Genomic DNA, 19,106 nt, shown 5'->3' on the forward strand with positions numbered 1-19,106 from the left:
AGAGGGGGGTTGTCGTGTGTTAAAATGCATCATCCCCTCACCCGAGATTTGAAGTGCACCCATCCTTAGAAGTGATGTCTGTAATATCCTGGGCTCTGGTATCCACTTCACTTGGTTATTCAGAGAGAGGGAGGTACCCTGCAGCATCTGTAACTTACTCCAGTCTTTGAACGCCACCGGTGTTGCCATCGATGGACTCGGGAGTTTCAATTCAGGCCTTCCGATGTACTTCCAATGGGCCCAATGATCTGAGAGTGTCAGTGGATCATTTCTCTGCACCTGCGTCTAACTGTTCTCAACTGGAGAGTTCCGAGTGACGCCACGTTTCATCCCTTGCTTGCTCGGTCTGCCTGGCCTTCCCCACCTGTGCTGCTCCGACAGGGAGTGCACAGCTTGCTCCCGGTCTCTCTGTCCCCGCGGGTGGCCCTGGACATAGCCTGTTGGAGACTGCAGCTTCCGCTAGGCGCAGCTCTGGAGCAGAGCGGAACCGAATGGCCACCAACCATCCTACTCCAATCAGGGCCATCAGCCTCAGTTTAAACAGTGCATCACTGTCTTTGCTTGTGTTCAGAGCTAGAAGGGAGTGTAGAAGGCATTGCTAATGTCGAACTGTAAGCTTCAGGTGTTGAGATGCTTTTAAAGATTGGAGATGCTGGTTTGTCTGTGCATTAAGTGTCTGTGTACCTCGCTCCTCCTGTTTGGGGAAACTTGGGAGCCGTAAATCTAGAGCCTTGCCACTGAGTTTGCTGGGAGAGGATAAAGTTGTTTCTCTTCGGCCAGCCTTTCAACCCAGCCCTTCAAAATGAGAATAGTCGTATACTAGGGTCTGTACTCAACAAATGTTCTGTTTTCAGGGTCCCTTGTGTCCTGTCGGTCCCCCAATGCCTGGTGGCCCTATGGGACCTTTCCAGCCAGGACCCTTCAGCCAAGGACCCCCCGGAGCTCCTCCTCCCCAGTAAGTAAACTGCCTCTTTTTTTTTCCACCCCCTCCATCACTACCTTTTTGCTGTTTACAGCAGTCGCAATCTGGATCACTTCAGATGAATGGAACGGTGGGCAGTGAGCAGGACCTCTGCTTTGCAATATCAAGGGATCTGGGGATTATTTTTTTTAAACAACTCGTGTTCTGGGTATTTGATGTGGTTCCTTCCTTCCTGCCATGAAAGTTATGCATGGGTAGCCTTGGCAGTGAGCCCTGCAGCCTGACCTGCCCACCTGGTGTTGGTCAGTGACGCCAGTCCGTGAATCTCTCGCCATTAATCAGCAGGAAGCTGCCTGTGCGTTTGTGCTGGGGTTTATAGAAACATAGAAAATGGGTGCAGGAGTAGGCCATTCGGCCCTTCGAGCCTGCACCAGCATTCAATAAGATCATGGCTGATCATTCGCCTCAGTACTCCTTTCCTGCTTTCTCTCCATACCCCTTGATCCCTTTAGCCGTAAGGACCATATCTAACTCCCTTATAGTGCCATCGCCATGATATCCCAGTGCCGGTGGTCTGGCAATGCGGAAAGCTGCCCACCTTTTTGCTCGTGTGCGCAGTTAATCCGAAGTCGGGGTTGGTGTAATTCCCTGCGAGATCTCACTGTGATAACGATTTTCAATGTCCAAGGACAGCATATTTTCCTTGTCACTTCTCCCACCCTCTCAAAGTTGTCATCTCACTGCCATTGACTTCCTCATCCCCTACTGTGAGCCTTGATAAGTGTTGGGACTACAAACGGCTTCACAGCCTGGTCATCCTGCCTGGCGTATAATGCTTTGCGCATTGGCTTTAACGGGGTGCTATTTTTTTCCCAACTGGGTGTTCCCTTCGCAGCGAGGCTGGCAAGTGTGCCACCTGTTCTGCCCTAGACCAACGCGTCAGGAAATGGCAGCACCCAAGGCCCAGTAAACAAGTCGAGAGGCAGCTGTACAGACCCCCGCAGGTGTTGGGCAAACTGGGGGCCCAGGCGTCTCTGCTCTTCCAGTGTGAAGGAAGGTGCCTTCAGCCAGATGTGAGAATGTGTTGGATAGGTGAGAGGTTAATGAAACATGAAGGTCTTCAATTGTGATGTGAACTGTCTTAACGGCCATTCTTCCCCGACAGTCCTGTTGCAGGTGGTCCGCCTCCCCCGCATCAATATCCTCCTCAAGGTTGGGGCAACACGTACCAACAGTGGCAGCCGCCTGGACCTCACGACCCAAGTAATTATTCACTTTTTTTTTTAAGCTTGATTCGCGTTTGAGCCCATCGAGCTGTGGTTTCTGAGATTCCACACCCACTAGCCATCCTTCGTACAGTGGCCTGGATCAGTGGTATCCACAGTGGTGGCCTGGGATACCCTAATCTGCCTCTTAAATGACTATCCCTATCTCTCTCATCTCCTCCAGCCTCACAACATTCCCAGATCGCTCTGCTTCTCCAATTCTGGCCTCTTTAGTCGCTCCATTGGGCCCTAACCTCCAGAATTCCCTCTCACAACCTCCACCCCTTTCCTCCTTTTCAACGCTCTTTAAAACCTACCTCTTCTACCAAGCTTTCCTAATATCTCGTGGCTCGGTGTCAAATTTTGTTTGTGATAACGCTCCTGTGAAGCGCCTTGGGACGTTATATTACGTTAAAGGCGCTATATAAATGCAAGTTGTCCCGAGTCCACAGATGTCCGTCCAGTGAGAGGCCTGGGTAAACATGGTCGCCCTTTCCCCTCCATTCATGGACTCTGCACAGAAGGAGGCCATTTGGCCCATCGTGCCCATGCCGGCTCTTTGAAAGAGCGATGTAAATTGGTCTCCCGTGCTCTTCCCCACAGCGCTACAGATTTCTCCTCCAAGTATTTATCCAATTCTCTTTTGAAAGTTACTATGGAATCTGCTTCCACCGCCCTTTCAGGCAGCGCGTTGCAGATCACAACTCGCTGCTTAAAAACATTCTCATCCACTGTCTGCTTTTGGCAATGATAAATCTGTGTCCTTTGGTTATCGACCCTCCTGCTAGCAGAAACCGGTTCTCCTTATTTACTCTCATCCAAACCCCCTCATCATTAAAGTTCCTCTTGACCTGCTCTGCACTAAGGAGAACAGTCCCTGCTTCTCTAGATTTACTGTCCTTCTAGTAAATCTCAGCTGCACCCTCTCCAAAAAAAAAAGCTTCTTTTAACTTATTTATTCTCATGGGCATTTATTGCCAATCTCAAGTTGCCCAGTGAGATGCCAGTGAGTGGTTTGCTTGGCTACTTCAGAGGGCAGTGAAGAGTTAAGCACGTTGGTGCAGGATTGGAGTCACACATAGGCCCAGACCGGGTAAGGACGGCAGATTTCCTTCCCTAAATGACATGCGATGGGTTTTAACACCAATCCGAAAGTTTCATGCTCACGTATACCAGCGTTTTATTTCCAGAATTTGTAAAGTGAATTCTCTCACTGTCATGGTGGGATTTGAACTTGCGTTCCCTGGATTATTAATTCAGTGGTCTAGATTGCTAATCCAGTGATCTACCCGCCACACTCGTCTGTGTCTAACTGCTTGGGCAAGTTGGGAGTAAGTCCATCTTTTTCTGCTTGCGTGCTCCTACCAGGGATTCAGTCCAAATCTTAAACCCCCATACGGGGCAAAATACCCGTTTTTAAAGGGATATTCAGGCGGGCATCTTAAAGTCTTTCCAGAATTTGAATGTTTTTATATTTTTTTTAATGTAAAAATCCTGACCAGTTGGTTGCAAATTTTCCCAGTGGATTGAGTAGCTCATTTTTCAGCTTTTCCCCTCTCTATGTGCACTCCGACTGAGGGAGCTGCTCCTTTCTGCTCCCCTGTAAACAGTTTAAAGCACATGATGTATGATCGTAACGGAGGTCGGCCATTCAGCTCTGCCTGCGTTTTGGCTGTGGCAGCACTTTATCTTTCTAATCCCAGTCTCCTGCCAGTTCAGCATATTCCTTCTCGCTTTCCAAGCCAATGTCGATCTCCCCTTCGAATGATTCTGCATCCAGCGTGTGCCTTCCACATTCCAGAATTTGTTTGAGTTAGTGTTTTGATCCCAGGTTCCCCCGACGACAGAAAGAGCTGTTCCCGACTTACCGTGCTACTTTTCCTTCATGGTTTTAAAACTGTTAAATCTGTGGGTTGCAAAGACCAATCTCTCGGGTCTGGCCTGTGCAGTGGTGCTTTCTTGTTTTTCGATTCCTGTCCATCCCAGTGAAGCCCAGCACCTGTTTAATGACTTGGGTGCCTCCGTTCCTTTGTTCCACCTTCCCGACCCTGGTCTGTCTCACCCATTTTGAGTTCTTTGTAGCTTCCCTAAAACTGCTGACTCCCCTTGGCTTGTACATTTGCCAAATGCTCACCGGCTTCCGTCCCTGGGCATGCCTTACGACCGTCCTTTGCTGTCCTGCCTCTTTTAATTGGGGGATATTAATGCTGCCTTTTGTGGTGCAGGTAAAGCTCCGGGGGACCCGAATGCAGCTGCCTGGGCTGCCTATTACCAACAGTATTACCAGCAGCCTGCTGCACCGGTGCCACCCCAACAGCCCGCTGCTGCTCCACCGGGGCCAGGTAAGATGGCGGGCGGGCGGTGTGGTCCTCCCCACTCCTGGTAAACTTCCTGAAGGAAGGTTCCAATGGCACCCCTGTGTAATCAAACACATTGCTATCCTGTCTTCAAAGTACCCTGTAGGTTTAAATAGATTATTGATCTGAAAAAGCATGATTAATTCATTCAACTAATGTACATTGAGATAAACGATGCAAGAGGTGGTGTGAATGGTGCCCCCTGCAAACATTTGAAAGAAAATCTTTCATTTCTATACGCCTTTCACAACCTCGGGACGTTCCAAAGTGCGTTACAGCGAATGAAGTACTTTTTGAAATGTAGTCACTGTTGTAATGTAGGAAACACAACAGCCAATTTGTGCACAGCAAGCTCCCAGAAACAGCAACGTGATAAATAACCAGATAATCTGTGTTCGTAATGTTGGTTGACAGAATAAATATTGCCCTCAAGATACCAGGGAAAACTCCCCCCCTGCTCTTCGAAATAGTGACCCTAGGATATTTTACGCTCGCCTGCGAGCATATGGGGCCTCGATTTAAAGTCTCATCCGGAAGACTGCCCCTCCGGCAGTGCGGCGCTCCCTCGGCACCGCCCCTCCGGCAGTGCGGCGCTCCCTCGGCACCGCCCCTCCGGCGCCTGGGAGTCCCTGGCCAAAGACCGCCCTAAGTGGAGGAAGTGCATCCGGAAGGGCGCTGAGCACCTCGAGTCTCATCACCGAGAGCACGCAGAAACCAAGCGGAAGGAGCGTGCGGCAAAACCAGTCCCACCCACCCCCTTACCCTCAACGACTATCTGTCCCACCTGTGACAGAGACTATGGTTCTCGTATCGGACTGTTCAGCCACCTAAGAACTCATTTTTAAATTGGAAGCAAGTCCTCCTCGATTCCGAGGGACTGCCTATGATGATATTGGTTGTAATAATATTTTAACTGATTTGAACAGATCCGACACAGCAGCCTCCAGTTCAAGGCCCAGGCGGACAGCCTGATTACACTAAAGCGTGGGAGGAATACTACAAGAAGCTAGGTGCGGATATACCTTGAATTCTGTGCGAGATTGGTTTGTATTTGTGAACTGGCCTGCCGAGGAATCGCTGCCTTTATCTTGCCCCTCTCCAGGCTCGCCCCAGGTGCTTCGATGCTTTGTCACTGGGGCGGTCTTATAATGGGCTGGCTGGAGTGCTGCTGCTCCTGTTTTTGAAGGGAGGGGTGAAGTGGGAAGGTATTCACCACTGTTTATTGTAGTTCTGCGCTGCTGAATCCTCTGCCGGACTCGGTGAGCCGCTGCCCGTGCATCTGTTGCAAACCTCGGCAGAATAAACGTGTTTCCCTCCTCCATCTTCTGGACCATGCGTGTCCTCCGGTGATGGTCACCTGAGACGGGCAACGCGGGTCCATGTGTCGTCCCCCCACTCCCCGCACCAGTGCTCGGCGACTTGGATGGCGGAAGGAGGATAGAGCTTGACTCGGTGCCATATGTTAAACCCAGCGTGTTCATGTGAGACACTGAAATCATCGAAATCTATGGCACAGAAGGAGGCCATTCGGCCCATCGTGTCCGCACCGGGTGACCAAGAGCTACCCAGCCTAATCCCACTTTCCAGCTCTCGGTCCGTAGCTCTGCAGGTTACGGCACTTCAAGTGCACATCCAGGACTTTTTAAATGTGGTGAGGGTTTCTGCCTCTACCACCCTTTCAGGCAGTGAGTTCCAGACCCCCACCACCCTCTGGGTGAAACACATTCTCCTCAAAACTGCTCTCAACCTCTTGCCAATTATTTTAAATCTATGCCCCCTGGTTGTTGACCCCTCTGTTAAGGGAAATCAGTCCTTCCTATCCACTCTATACTATATGTATCTTATACCCCTGGTGGCTTGAACACCGACCTAAGTATTGCAGCTGTGACTGATGTGTTTTTCTAATCTTATCATCCACGTATGTTCACCTGCCATGACAGCCCAGTAACAAGCTGTCCTTTTTCCTAATTCCTCTTGTGCCCTCCCTCGGAGTACAGACACCTCGGCCTAAAACCCTTTCCTGATTTACGGAATTATTTACGCCCTTTTCTTTTCCCTTCCGCAGGCCAACAGAACCAGCCTGGCCAGCAACCAGGTCCCCAACAGGATTATACAAAAGCATGGGAAGAGTATTATAAGAAGCAAGGTAAGTCTGCGCGCACTCTGACCCGCGTTGCAGTGTTTTGAAACATCGGGGGCATTACTTGCCTTTTCCATCATGCTGGCTTCCTTCAACTTTCACTTTTGTGGCTTGAACAGTAAACTTGGATTTGTTCTCCGCGTGGTGAGTGTTGTCGGCTCCAGAGACTGAACACTTTCCCCTTTCAGCCTCCTCGTGTCAGCACGTAGCCTCGCCAGATCAGTGGCAGACTGAGGCTCCCAGTCCTGTGCCCAGCCATGTGTCTGAATCCCCACTCTACCAGTAAAAGAGGGACTTGCATTTCTATAGCGCCTTTTGTGACCTCAGGGCATCCCAAAGCGCTTTACAGCCAATGAAGTACTTTTGTAATATAGGGTTATGGGGAGCGCGCAGGAAAGTGGAGCTGAGCCCAAGATCAGATCAGTCACGATCTTATTAAATGGTGCAGTAGGCTCGAGGGGCCAAATGGCCTACTCCTGCTCCTATATCTTATGTTCTTATATCGGAACCGCAGCAGCGAAATATACACACAGCAAGCACCCACAAACGGCCATGTGATGATCAGATAGAAACATAATCTGTTTGTGATGTTGATTGAGAGATAAATATTGGCCAGGGCACCGGAGAGAACTCACCTACTCCTCTTTGAAATAGGGCCATGGGATCTTTTATGTCCACCTGAGTGAGCAGACGGGGCCTCACTTTAACGCCCCCTCCGCCGGTGCGGCGCTCCCCCGGCACCGCCCCCTCCGCCGGTGCGGCGCTCCCCCGGCACCGCCCCCTCCGCCGGTGCGGCGCTCCCCCGGCACCGCCCTGGAGTGTCGGCCTAGATTTTTGCACTCAAGCCCCTGGAGTGGGACTTGAACTCACAATCTTCTGATTCAAGCGAGAATGCTGCCCACTGAGGTTTAGTGGAATGTAATTGTGTGTGTCTGTGTGTCTGTGAAGTGACCCATGCTGAACGTCCCACTATTTACTCCACAGCTCAGAGTGCCCAAGGGGCAGCGGCAGCACCACAGCCAGGCGCCCAGCCGGACTACAGTGCAGCCTGGGCCGAGTACTACAGACAGCAGGCAGCTTACTACGGGCAGCCAGGGGCACCTCAGCCTGCCCCCCAGCAGCCACCCGCACAACAAGGGCAACCGGTACGTCCGCACCCATCTCCTTCCTACAGGTTTTAGCTCCTCCTTCTCATTGTGGCAGGGGTGCCTGCTGGGACACGGCTCTGCCTTCGCCCAACCACCGCGACGCTCTGGCTAAAAACAACTAGACCCGGCCTGTAAATTCGGAATTCAGTCTGCAACTCGGCTCCACAGTCCAGGCAGCGCACTGAGCCAACTCGGTCGCACCGTCAATGGTCTCGTACTCAGTAGAGCCAACCCGTGGGACGGTTCTGTGATTAATCAGTGAAAGCATTAATGGTATAAATTGTTGGTCTGACTTTTCCCTTCACGTTTTTATTCCTACTCTCTGCCTGATGGCTTTTCCCAGAGGCAGGTGGAGTCTCATGAACTGAAAGCAGTCTCTCTCCCTCTCTCCCTCCCTTCCCCCTTCCCCCTCCCCCTCCCCCTTCCCCCCCCTCCCCTCTCTCTCCCCTCCCCCCTCCCCTTCTCTCTCGCCGTGTACAGGCCAGCATGGCCAGTTTTAACAATTGCCGCCTAATTGTGCTAAATCATTTAGAGGGGAACCTGCGGGACGCCTGCCGTGCTCTTTCGTCACCTCAGAAACGGGACGTGACACGCTGCCCGACCGATCGGTGCGTATCCGCAGCAGGCACAGTGACAAAGATCCCAACGTAACCGTGACCAAAGTCACGCACCACATGAACTGGCTCTCGCGGGAGAAGAGTGAATTTTTGAACGCGGTTTTCTATCCCGTGCTGCTCGCGAAGGTTTGACGAAGCAGAAAGCTAAGACTGTCATGTGCGTCTTTCGGTGATGTGCTTTCCTCGCTGTGGGGAAAAAAGACCCCGTGAAGATTTTCATTCGTGGGCGTTGGAGGATACAACGCATCAGTGACTCTGGAAACATACTTCTCTTCACAGCTTCCCAGTCAATCGGTTTCTGGGCATCTTGTCAACGTGGAAGTTATATATTCTGTTTGATGGATTGGAATTAGCAGATTAAATGCCTCCCCCGTATAAGGAATCTGTAAAGTAATTATTTTGTAATCCCGGGTTACTGGGCTCAGAACCACTTAGTTTTCCCAGAAAGTGCGGAGACGCCATTTTAAGCTGAATCCTAGAATCTTGCAGCATAGGAGGAGGCCATTTGCCCCATCGTACCTGTGCCGGCTCTTTGAAAGAGGAGTCCAGTTAGTCCCACTCCATCTGCTCTTCCCCATCGCACTGCAATTTTCTCCTTTTCTGGTATTTGTCCTAGTCGCTGAAACAGTATCAGTCTGAGATACCATGTTTTTTTTAAAAAGAGAGAGCCGATTGCAGCCTGCAGTTTACAAGAACATAAAATGCCCTCTAATCTCAGCAGTTTATAATTAGCTTCAATTGGCTAGAGATTTGTCCAGTTAGACCAGTGACTAGGCTACAGCTAAAGTTAGACGTTCCACCTGCTCCCCCAAGCTCTTGTCCATGAGCAATGCCGAGAGGTGGGCTTGTGTATAGAATTACGTCGCATCTACAGCACAGAAACAGACCATTCGGCCCAACTGGTCCCGTGCTCAGCACGAGCCTCTTCCCACCCCACTTCATCGCCCACTATCAACATATCCTTCTATTCCTTCCTTCCCCATGTGCTTATCCAGCTTCCCTTTAATGCATCTGTGCTATTTGCCTCAACTATTCCCTGTGGCAGCGAGTTCCACATTCTCCCCACTCTCTGGGTAAAGACGTTTCTCCTGAATTCCATATCGGATTTATTGGTGACTATCTTATATTTATGGCCCCTAGCTCAAGTGGAGACATCTTTACGTCTGTCCTATCGAGCCCTTTCATAATCTTAAAGACCTCTATTAAGTCACCCCTCTGCTTTTTCTTTTCTAGAGAAAAGAGACGCAGCCTGTACAGTCTTTTCTGATCAGTATATCCTCTTGGTTCTGGTATTATCCTTGTAAATCTGTTTTGCACCTTCTCCAGTGTCTCTATATCCTTTTTATAAAATGGAGACCAGAACTGTGCACAGTGCTCTAAGTGTGGGCTAACGAAGGTTCTGTAACAAGTTTTAACATAACATAACTGCTCTGCTTTCCAATTCTCTGCCTCTAGAAATGAACCCTAGTGCTTTGTTTGCTTTCTCTGTGGCCTTTTGAACCTGCGTCGCTACTTTTAGTGATTTGTGTATCTGTACCCCCCCCCCCCAGAATCCCCCTGCTCCTCTGCCCCATGAAGACTCTCTATCCAAGCAGTATGTGACCTCCCTATTCTTCCTACCAAAATGTAATACCTCACACCTCTCTATATTGAAATTCATTTGCCATAGAAATGCATCCGTCTGACTGGATGGAGACCCGGTTGTGACACCCCACTAATTTCCACATTAAATATTTTCTCTCTCCCCACAGACACAGTGAAGCAAACGGGGGTGATTGCAGTGTCGTCGGCAAGGATATTCCTTTTAACAAATGATGCAGACTGATGAAGATCCGTAGGCTTAGGTTCCCTATCACTGTTTAAAGACGTTCATATTGAGCCAGTGTAGGAGATAGAGTAAGCTCAGCTCCATCTTCAAATCCAGTCCGTCTACAGGAGAAAAAAAAAAACACACAAAAATACATGGAGGGGGAAAAGTGAAAAATTCAGGGTAATACTTTCTTTGTTTTTATTTTAAATATAGATCACTCGGCTTTTAGTTGAAGATAGTTGAACATTCCAGACAAATGTACTGTTTTGAAATCAAACCCATTACACTGAAAATGGCTGCTGGTCTGTTTTTTTGCATCTTGTTGTCTGTTTAAGGTTTAAAAAAAAACAAAATGTAAGCTTGGTTTTTACTTTTTACCGCTCGTTTTACACTTCACAATAAATGATATTAAAACAGTGGCTCTTTCAAACTGTGTTCCGGCCTCGAGCATCGAGATTGTTGCCCTCTTTCCCGGGGTTGGGGGGTGGGGGGGGGGGGCGGCGGGGAGAATTAGCTTTCTCTCCTGAAGGTGCTGACACTTCCTGGGAAATGGTCCACAGATCACAGCAGCTTACCAACACCTGGCACCAAGTGGCTGCTGCTTGCTTTCAGGCAGGGAGGGGAGAGGGAAAGGAGGCGGATCCTGCCCTCAGCCGAGGTGTGAGAGAGAGATAAGGGGGTTTGCCCGCAATGTTCCCTGTGTAAGTTGCGTTTCCCTCTGAGCGGCCTGTTTCTTCTAATGCATTAAATTTCTGCACAGTTACAATGTGAAAGTCGGTGAGCGGCCCGCGCCGGACATTCCCCGTTACTGTGCGGCCGAGAGCGAGCATTGGTTCAGAGTTGAAACTCTACACATCCATCATGGGCGGTCCCTCGAAACGAGGATGACTTCACAGGTGTTTCGAATGAAGAACCCGAACTACATCCTGAAGGGTGGAAGATGCCTGTGCGTGGATTTTTTTAACGTGGGGTGGCCGTTGCACACCAGCCACCAAACAGGTTTGACAGAGCGAGGTCTTGGTCCAGTGGCAAGGATTACCCAAGACGACTGAAGACCTGCTCTGCTGCACGGACGTAGTGCGCACACATATCGCAGTGTGGGCTGGGCCCGTGCTGCCCCTGGGCCCCGATCACATCCCTGTACAGTCTCTCGCCGCTCCTTCGCCCCGACCTTGCCACTCCTGCTGTATCTGCCCACGCTCCAATCACCAACCTGGACCTTGCTGACGTCACTCTTCGCTGCCGTTGCCCTCCTGCACCAGCTGTACCTTGCAGTGGCATGCCTCCACGCTGCTCCCTGGGCCCCGCACTGCTCCTTTTATGGCCCATACCTGCCGCTGATGGTTTCTCACAGGTCGGGGCGTCCACGATGCCACAAGGTTGCAGGTGGTCCCGTGTGGCTGAGTACTGCAGCAGGCCACGAGTTCCCCATTGTGTGGGTGATTGGGCCCCGCTTACACTCAACCTGCTGCTGTCCGTGGAGGGAGTGCGAAAGGAACGCTATCTGGCGACATGGAGCTTCTGCCGATCAATTCACATCCTAGCCCTGCCGCCGGCCCTACGACCATCACTTACTGTTGGAGTGCTTGCTAACCGCACAGGTGCAGAATGGTGCAACACCAGATTACTCCTCGCCCAATGACATGACTGCGGCAGGAGTGACGTTGCTGTGACAGCCCAGTAACTTTTGTCCCGAGGTTTCTTTAAATATTTCAATTTTCTCTTCTTGCTGTCTCCTGTGACGGTCACTTGCTGGATATTTGGGACACGAGTCCTGGTTCATTATCCATTCCCCCAAATCAGGACGTTGTGCCAATTTGTAAATTAAAAATTTGGCCCTGATCAGGAATTGAAACTGGGATCTTGTATCTACCCACTAAAGCCGGGACCACAGCAATGGTCTGCGCCTGGGCCGGATGTTCAGTTCTGAGCCGCGAGTCTGCTCGCTCTCCCACCAGCTTCCATTTTGCCCTGAACACCACGCCCTCCTGCCACTTTGCTCATGGACCCAGGTCTGCTCTCCATTTTGGTCCTGACTGCTTGACTCATTCGTGGCCAAGTCAGAGTGCATAAGCATAGGAGGAAGTGAGGAATATAGGAGCAGGAGTAGGCCATTCGGCCCCTCGAGCCTGTTCCACCATTCAATAAGATCATGGCTCATCCGATCATGGACTCGGCTCCACTTCCCCGCCCGCTTCCCTTATCCCCCTTATCGTTTAAGAAACTGTCTATTTCTGTCTTCAATTTATTCAATGTCCCAGCTTCCACAGCTCTGAGGCAGCAAATTCCACAGATTTACAACCCTCAGAAGAAATTTCTCCATCTCAGTTTTAAATGGGAGGCCCCTTATTCTAAGATCATGCCCCCTAGTTCTAGTCTCCCCCATCAATGGAACCATCCTCTCCGCATCCACCTTGTCAATCCCCCTCATAATCGTATACATTTTGATAAGATCACCCCTCATTCTTCTGAATTCCAATGAGTAGAGGCCCAACCTACTCAACCTTTCCTCATAAGTCAACCCCCCTCATCCCCGGAATCAACCTAGTGAACCTCTGAACTGCTTCCAAAGCAAATACATCCTTTTGTAAATATGGAAACCAAAACTGCACACAACAGTATTCCAGGTGTGACCTCAACAATACCCTGTATAACTGTCGCAAGACTTCCCTGCTTTTATAATCCATCCCCTGTGCAATAAAGGCCAAGATACCATTGGCCTTCCTGATCACTTGCTGTACCTGCATACTATCCTTTTGTGTTTCATGCACAAGGACCCTCAGGTCCTGTTGTACTGCAGCACTTTGCAATCTTTCTCCATTTAAATAATAACTTGCTCTTTGATTTTTTTTCTGCCAAAGTGCATGACCTCACACTTTCCAACATTATACTCCATCTGCCAAATTTTTGCCCCCTCACTTAGCCTGTCTATGTCCTTTTGCAGATTTTTTGTGTCCTCCTCACACATTGCCTTTCCTCCCATCTTTGTATCATCAGCAAACTTGGCTACGTTACACTCGAGCCTGATCCACCATCTGTAATGGGTAGCTCCATCTACCCGCCTTGGCTCTGTAACCCTCAAAGACCCTTGCCTAACAACAGTTCACTCAGTTTTGACATTGTCAATTGACCCCCAGCATCAACAGCTTTTTGGGGGAGACAGTTCCTGATTTCCACTACCCTTCCTGACTTCACCCCTCTAATTTTAAGATTGAGTCCCTTGTTCTGGATTCCCCACCAGAGGAAATAGTTTCTCTTTACCCTATCAAATCGTTGAATCATAAATACTTCAATTGTAATCACATCTCAATCTATGCTTGAGGGTATACAAGCCTTGTCTGGTATTCTGGGGACTGCCTCCCATCCAAGGCCAATATATCCTTGAGGGGTGAGTGGGTGGGTAGTAGTATTTCTTGAATGGAATAGTAATCCATCATGAGGCTGCTTTATCTGTTGCTTTCACTCTTTGTGTTGTGCCGTGTTAACGATTGAGTGAGCGGCATTGCCGAGTGCAATTTGAGCCCACTCTCGGGTCAATGACATCTTTGGTGGGCCAATGACATCTTTGGTCAGTCAGTCTGGCGTCCCAAAAGTAAGCCTGCAGGGCTTAATTCTTGCAATGTTCTGCCAGCAGGTGGGGCTGTTGGACCTGTGGAATATTTAGAGAAGCTCTGGCCATCATCATCATCATGGGCAGTCCCTCGGGATCGAGGAAGACTTGCTTCCACTCTTCGACTGAGTTCTCAGGTGACTGAACAGCCCAATACGAGAGCCAAAGTCCCCGTCACAGGTGGGACAGATAGTCGTTGAGGAAAGGGAGGGTGGGACTGGTTTGCCGCACGCTTTTGCGCTTGGTTTCTACATTCTCTCAGCGATGAGACTCGAGGTGCTCAGCACCCTCCTGGGTGCATTTCCTCCATTTAGGGAGGTCTTTGGTCAGGGACTCCCAGGTGTCGGTGGGGATGTTGCACTTTATCAGAGAGGCTTTGAGGGTGTCCTTGAAATGTTTCCTCTGCCCACCTGGGGCTAGCTTGCCGTGAAGCAGTTCCGAGTAGAGCACTTGCTTTGGGAGTCTCGTGTCTGGCATGCGAACAATGTGGCCCGCCCAGCAGAGCTGGTCGAGTGTGGTCAGTGCTTCAGTGCTGGGGATGTTGGCCTGGTCGAGGTCGCTGATGTTGGTGCGTCTGTCCTCCCAGGGGATTTGTAGGATCTTGCGGAGGCATCGTTGGTGGTATTTCTCCAGCGACTTGAGGTGTCTACTGTACATGGTTCATGTCTCTGAGCCATAGAGGAGGGCGGGTATTACTACATCCCTGTAGACCATGAGCTTGGTGGTAGATTTGAGGAGCTGGTCTTCGAACACTCTTTTCCTCAGGTGGCCGAAGGCTGTGCTGGCGCACTGGAGGCAGTGTTGAATCTCCTCATTGATGTCTGCTTTTGTTGATAAGCGGTTCCCGAGGTATGGGAAATGGTCCACGTAGTCCAGGGCCACGCCGTGGATCTTGAGGACTGGGGGGCAGTGCTGTGCGGCGAGGATAGGTTGGTGGAGGACCTTTTGTCTTACTGATGTTTAGCGTATGGCCCATGCTTTTGTACGCCTCAGTAAATACATTGACTATATCGTGGAGTTCAGCCTTTGAATGTGCGCAGACGCAGGCGTCGTCCACGTATGTAGCTCGACGACAGAGGTTGGGGTGGTCTTGGACCTGGCCTGGAGACGGCGAAGGTTGAACAGCTTCCCACTGGTTCTGTTTAGTTCCACTCCAACTGGGAGTTGGTGACTGAGATGGAGCATGGCAGCAAGGAAGATTAAGAGGGTTGGAGCGATGTCGCAGCCCTGTTTAACCCTGGTTCGAATGTGGATTGGGTCTGTAATGGATCCATTGGTAAAGACCACGGTCTGCATGTCGTCGTAGAGCAGGCGCAGGATGTTGCCGAACTTTTAGGGGCATCCAAAATGGAGGAGGATGCTCCATACACCCTCGCGGTTGACAGTGTCAAAGGCCTTTGCAAGGTTGAAGAAGGCCATGTATAAGGGCTGGCGCTGCTCCCTATATTTTTTCTGCAAAAATCATGTCCGTTGTGCCCCGTAGGCAGGAGCTCCTCGGCTACAGGGAGAAGACGGTTGAGGAGGACTCTAGCGACGACTTTCCCAGTGGCTGATAGCGGGGAGATTCCTCTGTAATTGCCGCAGTTGGACTTGTCCCCTTTTTTAAAGATGGTCACGATCACTGCATCTCAGATCTCCTGGCATGCTCTCCTCCCTCCAAATGAGAGAGCTGAGGTCATGTATCCGCGTCAACAGTGCCTCTCCGCCATACTTTAGCGCCTCAACAGGGATTCCGTCCACTCCCGTTGCCTTGTTGTTCTTGAGCTGTCTTATGACTTTGCCTACCTCGTGCAACGTTGGGGTTTCACTGAGGTGGTGGCGGGTCGCATGCTGTGGGATGGAGTCGAAAACACTCGAGTCAAAGGCAGAGTCTCGATTGAAGAGATCTTCGAAGTGCTCCTTCCAGCGGGCTGGCAATACTGCGTTATTGCTCACATGGTCCCTGGTGTGTACCGGTACAGGAACTGGCCATTCAGCACTTTGATCCTGTTCCACCATTTAGTTACATCGTGTACCTACGCTCTTTGACTCAAGAAAACTTCATTTATGCAGTACCATTCACAACCTCAGCAAGAATAGAAAAGCAAATTACTGTTTAAATGGAGGGAGATTACAGAATGCTGTGGTGCAGAGGCATCTGGGGGTACTTGTGCATGAAACGCAAAACATTAGTATGCAGGTAATCAGGAAGGCAAATGGAATGCTGACCTTTATTGCAAGCGGGATAGAGTATAAAAGTAGAGAAGTCGTGCTACAACTACAGGGTATTGGTGAGGCCACACCTAGAGTACTGTATACAGTTTTGCTCTCCTTATTTGAGGGGATATACTTGCATTGGAGGTAGTTCGGAGACAGTTCACAAAGTTGATTCCTGGGGTGAAAGGGTTGTCATATGAAGAAAGGTTGAGTAGGTTAGGCCTATACTCATTGGAGTTTAGAAGAATGAGAGGTGATCTTATTGAAATGTATAAGATTCTGAGGGGGCTCAACAGGGTAGATGCTGAGAGGATATTACCCCTCGTGGGGAAACCTAGAAGTAGGGACCATAGTTTCAGAATAAGGGGTTGCCCATTTAAAATAGAAATGAGGAATTTCTTCTCTGAGGATCGTGATTCTTTGCCCCAGAGGCTGAGTCATTGAATATATTCGAGGCTGAGATAGACAGATTTTTAAACTATAAGGGAGTTGAGGGTTATGGGGAACAGGCAGGGAAGTGGAGCTGAGGCTATGATCAGATCAGCCGTGATATTGAATGGCGGAGCAGGCTCGAGGGGCCAAATGGCCGACTCCTGCTCCTATTTCTTATGGCTCCGCAAAGCTCTTCGTAGCCAATGAATTACTTCAAGTGCCAGTCAAGAATTTAAAAAGACAGGGCGCTGATTAACCTGCTGTGTGTGTTTGCAGAGTTTTCCTGTGATATTTTAAAAGAAATAAATGAACTGCAGCTTGCCTGTGTCCTGTCCGTGCAGCAAGTGATGGGTTGGGGGGGGGGGGGGGAAATTTCACCCCATCCTCACTGATGGCACAGGGGTGCACTGAGATATTCCTGTGCACAGTAATTACTCCACATTGGTGCTGCATCAGTTTAACACTAACCGGGGCGAGTGTGGCTTGAAGAAAGTACCTATTGTTCCAGCAGTGATGAAATATCACAGGCGTACAATAAATGGGGTCCGGTTAGCGGTTGTCCCTTGCTACTTCTGGTGTAAATTCTGCAGCTGTGCTGAATGAAATGAGCGTGACGAGGGAGGGAGTTCCACATCTAGTGAGACACAGGACTGGGAGTCCTGACCCGTTGCACCAATTGTGTTTGTGTTTTGCGTACCAGTTGCTATGTCTTGGCAACATGTCCAAGTCGAGCACACCCAGGAGAGGCACAGCACAGGTTTACCCTGCCTGGGTTTATTGTTGTGGCGACAATGTTCCTTAGCTCGCACATCAGAAGTGGCAAAGCGAAATGTTGAGCCTGTTTGCAGAGGATCAGAGCCCTTCCTCATCTCACAGCAGCCAGCAGAGGCGAAAATTCATCAACCCCGAGTCTGGAGTCCATTCAGGTCCAGGGCTCAATGTAAGGTTAGTGTCGATCTCACTGCACAAGGGAAAACTGTCAATAACCTCACTTCCCGTTCTGTGCGTTACGTGCAGGTTCTTGCTTTATTTCAGAAGGGGTGCAGCGAGTTATCATGAAAGACAGACTTGCATTTATATAGCGCCTTTCACGACCACCAGACGTCCCAAAGCGCTTTACAGCCAATGAAGTCCTTTTTGGAGTGTAGTCACTGTTGTAATGTAGCAAACACAGCAGCCGATTTGCGCACAGCAAGCTCCCACAGATAATGATCAGAATCTGTTTTTTTGTTATGTTCATTGAGGGATACATATTGGCCAGGGAGAACTCCCCTGCTCTTCGAAATAGTGCCACGTGATCTTTTAAGTCCACTCAAGAGAGCGGACAGGGCCTCGGTTGAACGTTTCATCTGAACAGTGCGGCGCTCCCTCAGTACCGCCCCTCCGACAGTGCGGCGCTCCCTCAGTACCGCCCCTCCGACAGTGCGCCGCTCCCTCAGTACCGCCCCTCCAACAATGCAGTGCTCCCTCAGTACCGACCCTCCGACAGTGCGGCGCTCCCTCAGCACCGACCCTCCGACAGTGCGGCGCTCCCTCAGCACCGACCCTCCGACAGTGCGGCGCTCCCTCAGCACCGACCCTCCGACAGTGCGGCGCTCCCTCAGCACCGCCCCTCTGACAGTGCGGCGCTCCCTCAGCACTGCCCCTCTGACAGTGTGGCGCTCCCTCAGTACTGCCCCTCCGACAGTGCGGCGCTCCCTCAGTACTGCACTGGAGTGTCAGCCTAGATTTTTGTGCTCATTTCCCTGGAGTGGGACTTGAACCCACAACCTTCTGACTCAGGTGCGAGGGTGCTGCCCACTGAGCCATGGCTGTCAGACCAAGGTACGTGTTTGGGATGTGCAGCATCATGACACCTACCTGTACAGGTGAAGGCAGTGCATTGGGCCCATGTTCTTTTCCCCACACTGTCATCTTCCAATTTGATCGATCCAAATATTTGCCGGAAAGTTAGAAATACATGTGTACATTTCAAATAACATAAACTTGTGGGTCATAAGGGAAGGCCCAGAATGCTGGTCCTTCCCATGTTTTGGCCACAGTTTATGTTACCTGCTCTGTTACACGGCTTACAGCTCTTCGACTATGATGTTTGGTGTGGGGCGGCTTATAATCTGCCACGGGGAGGATGATGCATCGTCTCGCTGGCGATTGTGTAAAACTATGTGTCCACGTGACTCTCACACCTGCTTACACCTCGGTGTGAGTCTCCTTATCTAAGGAAGGATATACATGCCTTACAGACGGTGCAATGGAGGTTCACTAGATTGATTGGGGGGTTGTCCTATGAGGAGAGATTGAGTAGATTGGGCCTGTACTGTCTGGAGTTTAGAAGAATGAGAGGTGATCTCAGTGAAACATGTAGGGGATTGACTCCGAACCTTGTGGCTCAGAGGCGAGGTGCTACCACTGAGCCACAGCTATCGCGTGTCTATGTGTGTGTGTATCAACTAACTGTAGGAAATGCCATGGGCAATTTACCAGTGAAATGGAATAAGAACATAAGAAATAGGAACAGGAGTAGGCTGTACAGCCCCTTGAGCCTGCTCCGCCATTCAATATGATCATGGCTGATTTGATCATGGACTCAGCTCCACTTCCCCGCCCGC

At 50.3% G+C, this 19,106-nt stretch overlaps 1 protein-coding gene across 8 annotated transcripts in view; it reads left to right on the forward strand.

Annotated features, from left to right (window-relative positions):
* The window catches only part of khsrp (KH-type splicing regulatory protein), a 55,977-nt gene extending 45,302 nt beyond the window's left edge, over positions 1–10,675 (forward strand). For 6 of the 8 annotated variants that reach the window (XM_070867153.1, XM_070867154.1, XM_070867158.1 and 3 more), the window contains 6 exons: positions 855–955; positions 2,088–2,185; positions 4,413–4,529; positions 5,471–5,554; positions 6,610–6,690; positions 7,669–10,675. In XM_070867153.1, coding sequence (XP_070723254.1) covers positions 855–955; positions 2,088–2,185; positions 4,413–4,529; positions 5,471–5,554; positions 6,610–6,690; positions 7,669–7,865 — 678 coding nt within the window. In that variant the 3' untranslated portion in view covers positions 7,866–10,675. The remainder of the gene's footprint in view (positions 1–854; positions 956–2,087; positions 2,186–4,412; positions 4,530–5,470; positions 5,555–6,609; positions 6,691–7,668) is intronic. The other 2 variants (XM_070867155.1, XM_070867160.1) reach the window with 2 other exon arrangements.
* Positions 10,676–19,106: the final 8,431 nt, after the last annotated feature.

This window comes from Pristiophorus japonicus, chromosome 24 (genome assembly GCF_044704955.1).
Source record: "Pristiophorus japonicus isolate sPriJap1 chromosome 24, sPriJap1.hap1, whole genome shotgun sequence".
Classification (NCBI taxonomy): domain Eukaryota; kingdom Metazoa; phylum Chordata; class Chondrichthyes; family Pristiophoridae; genus Pristiophorus; species Pristiophorus japonicus.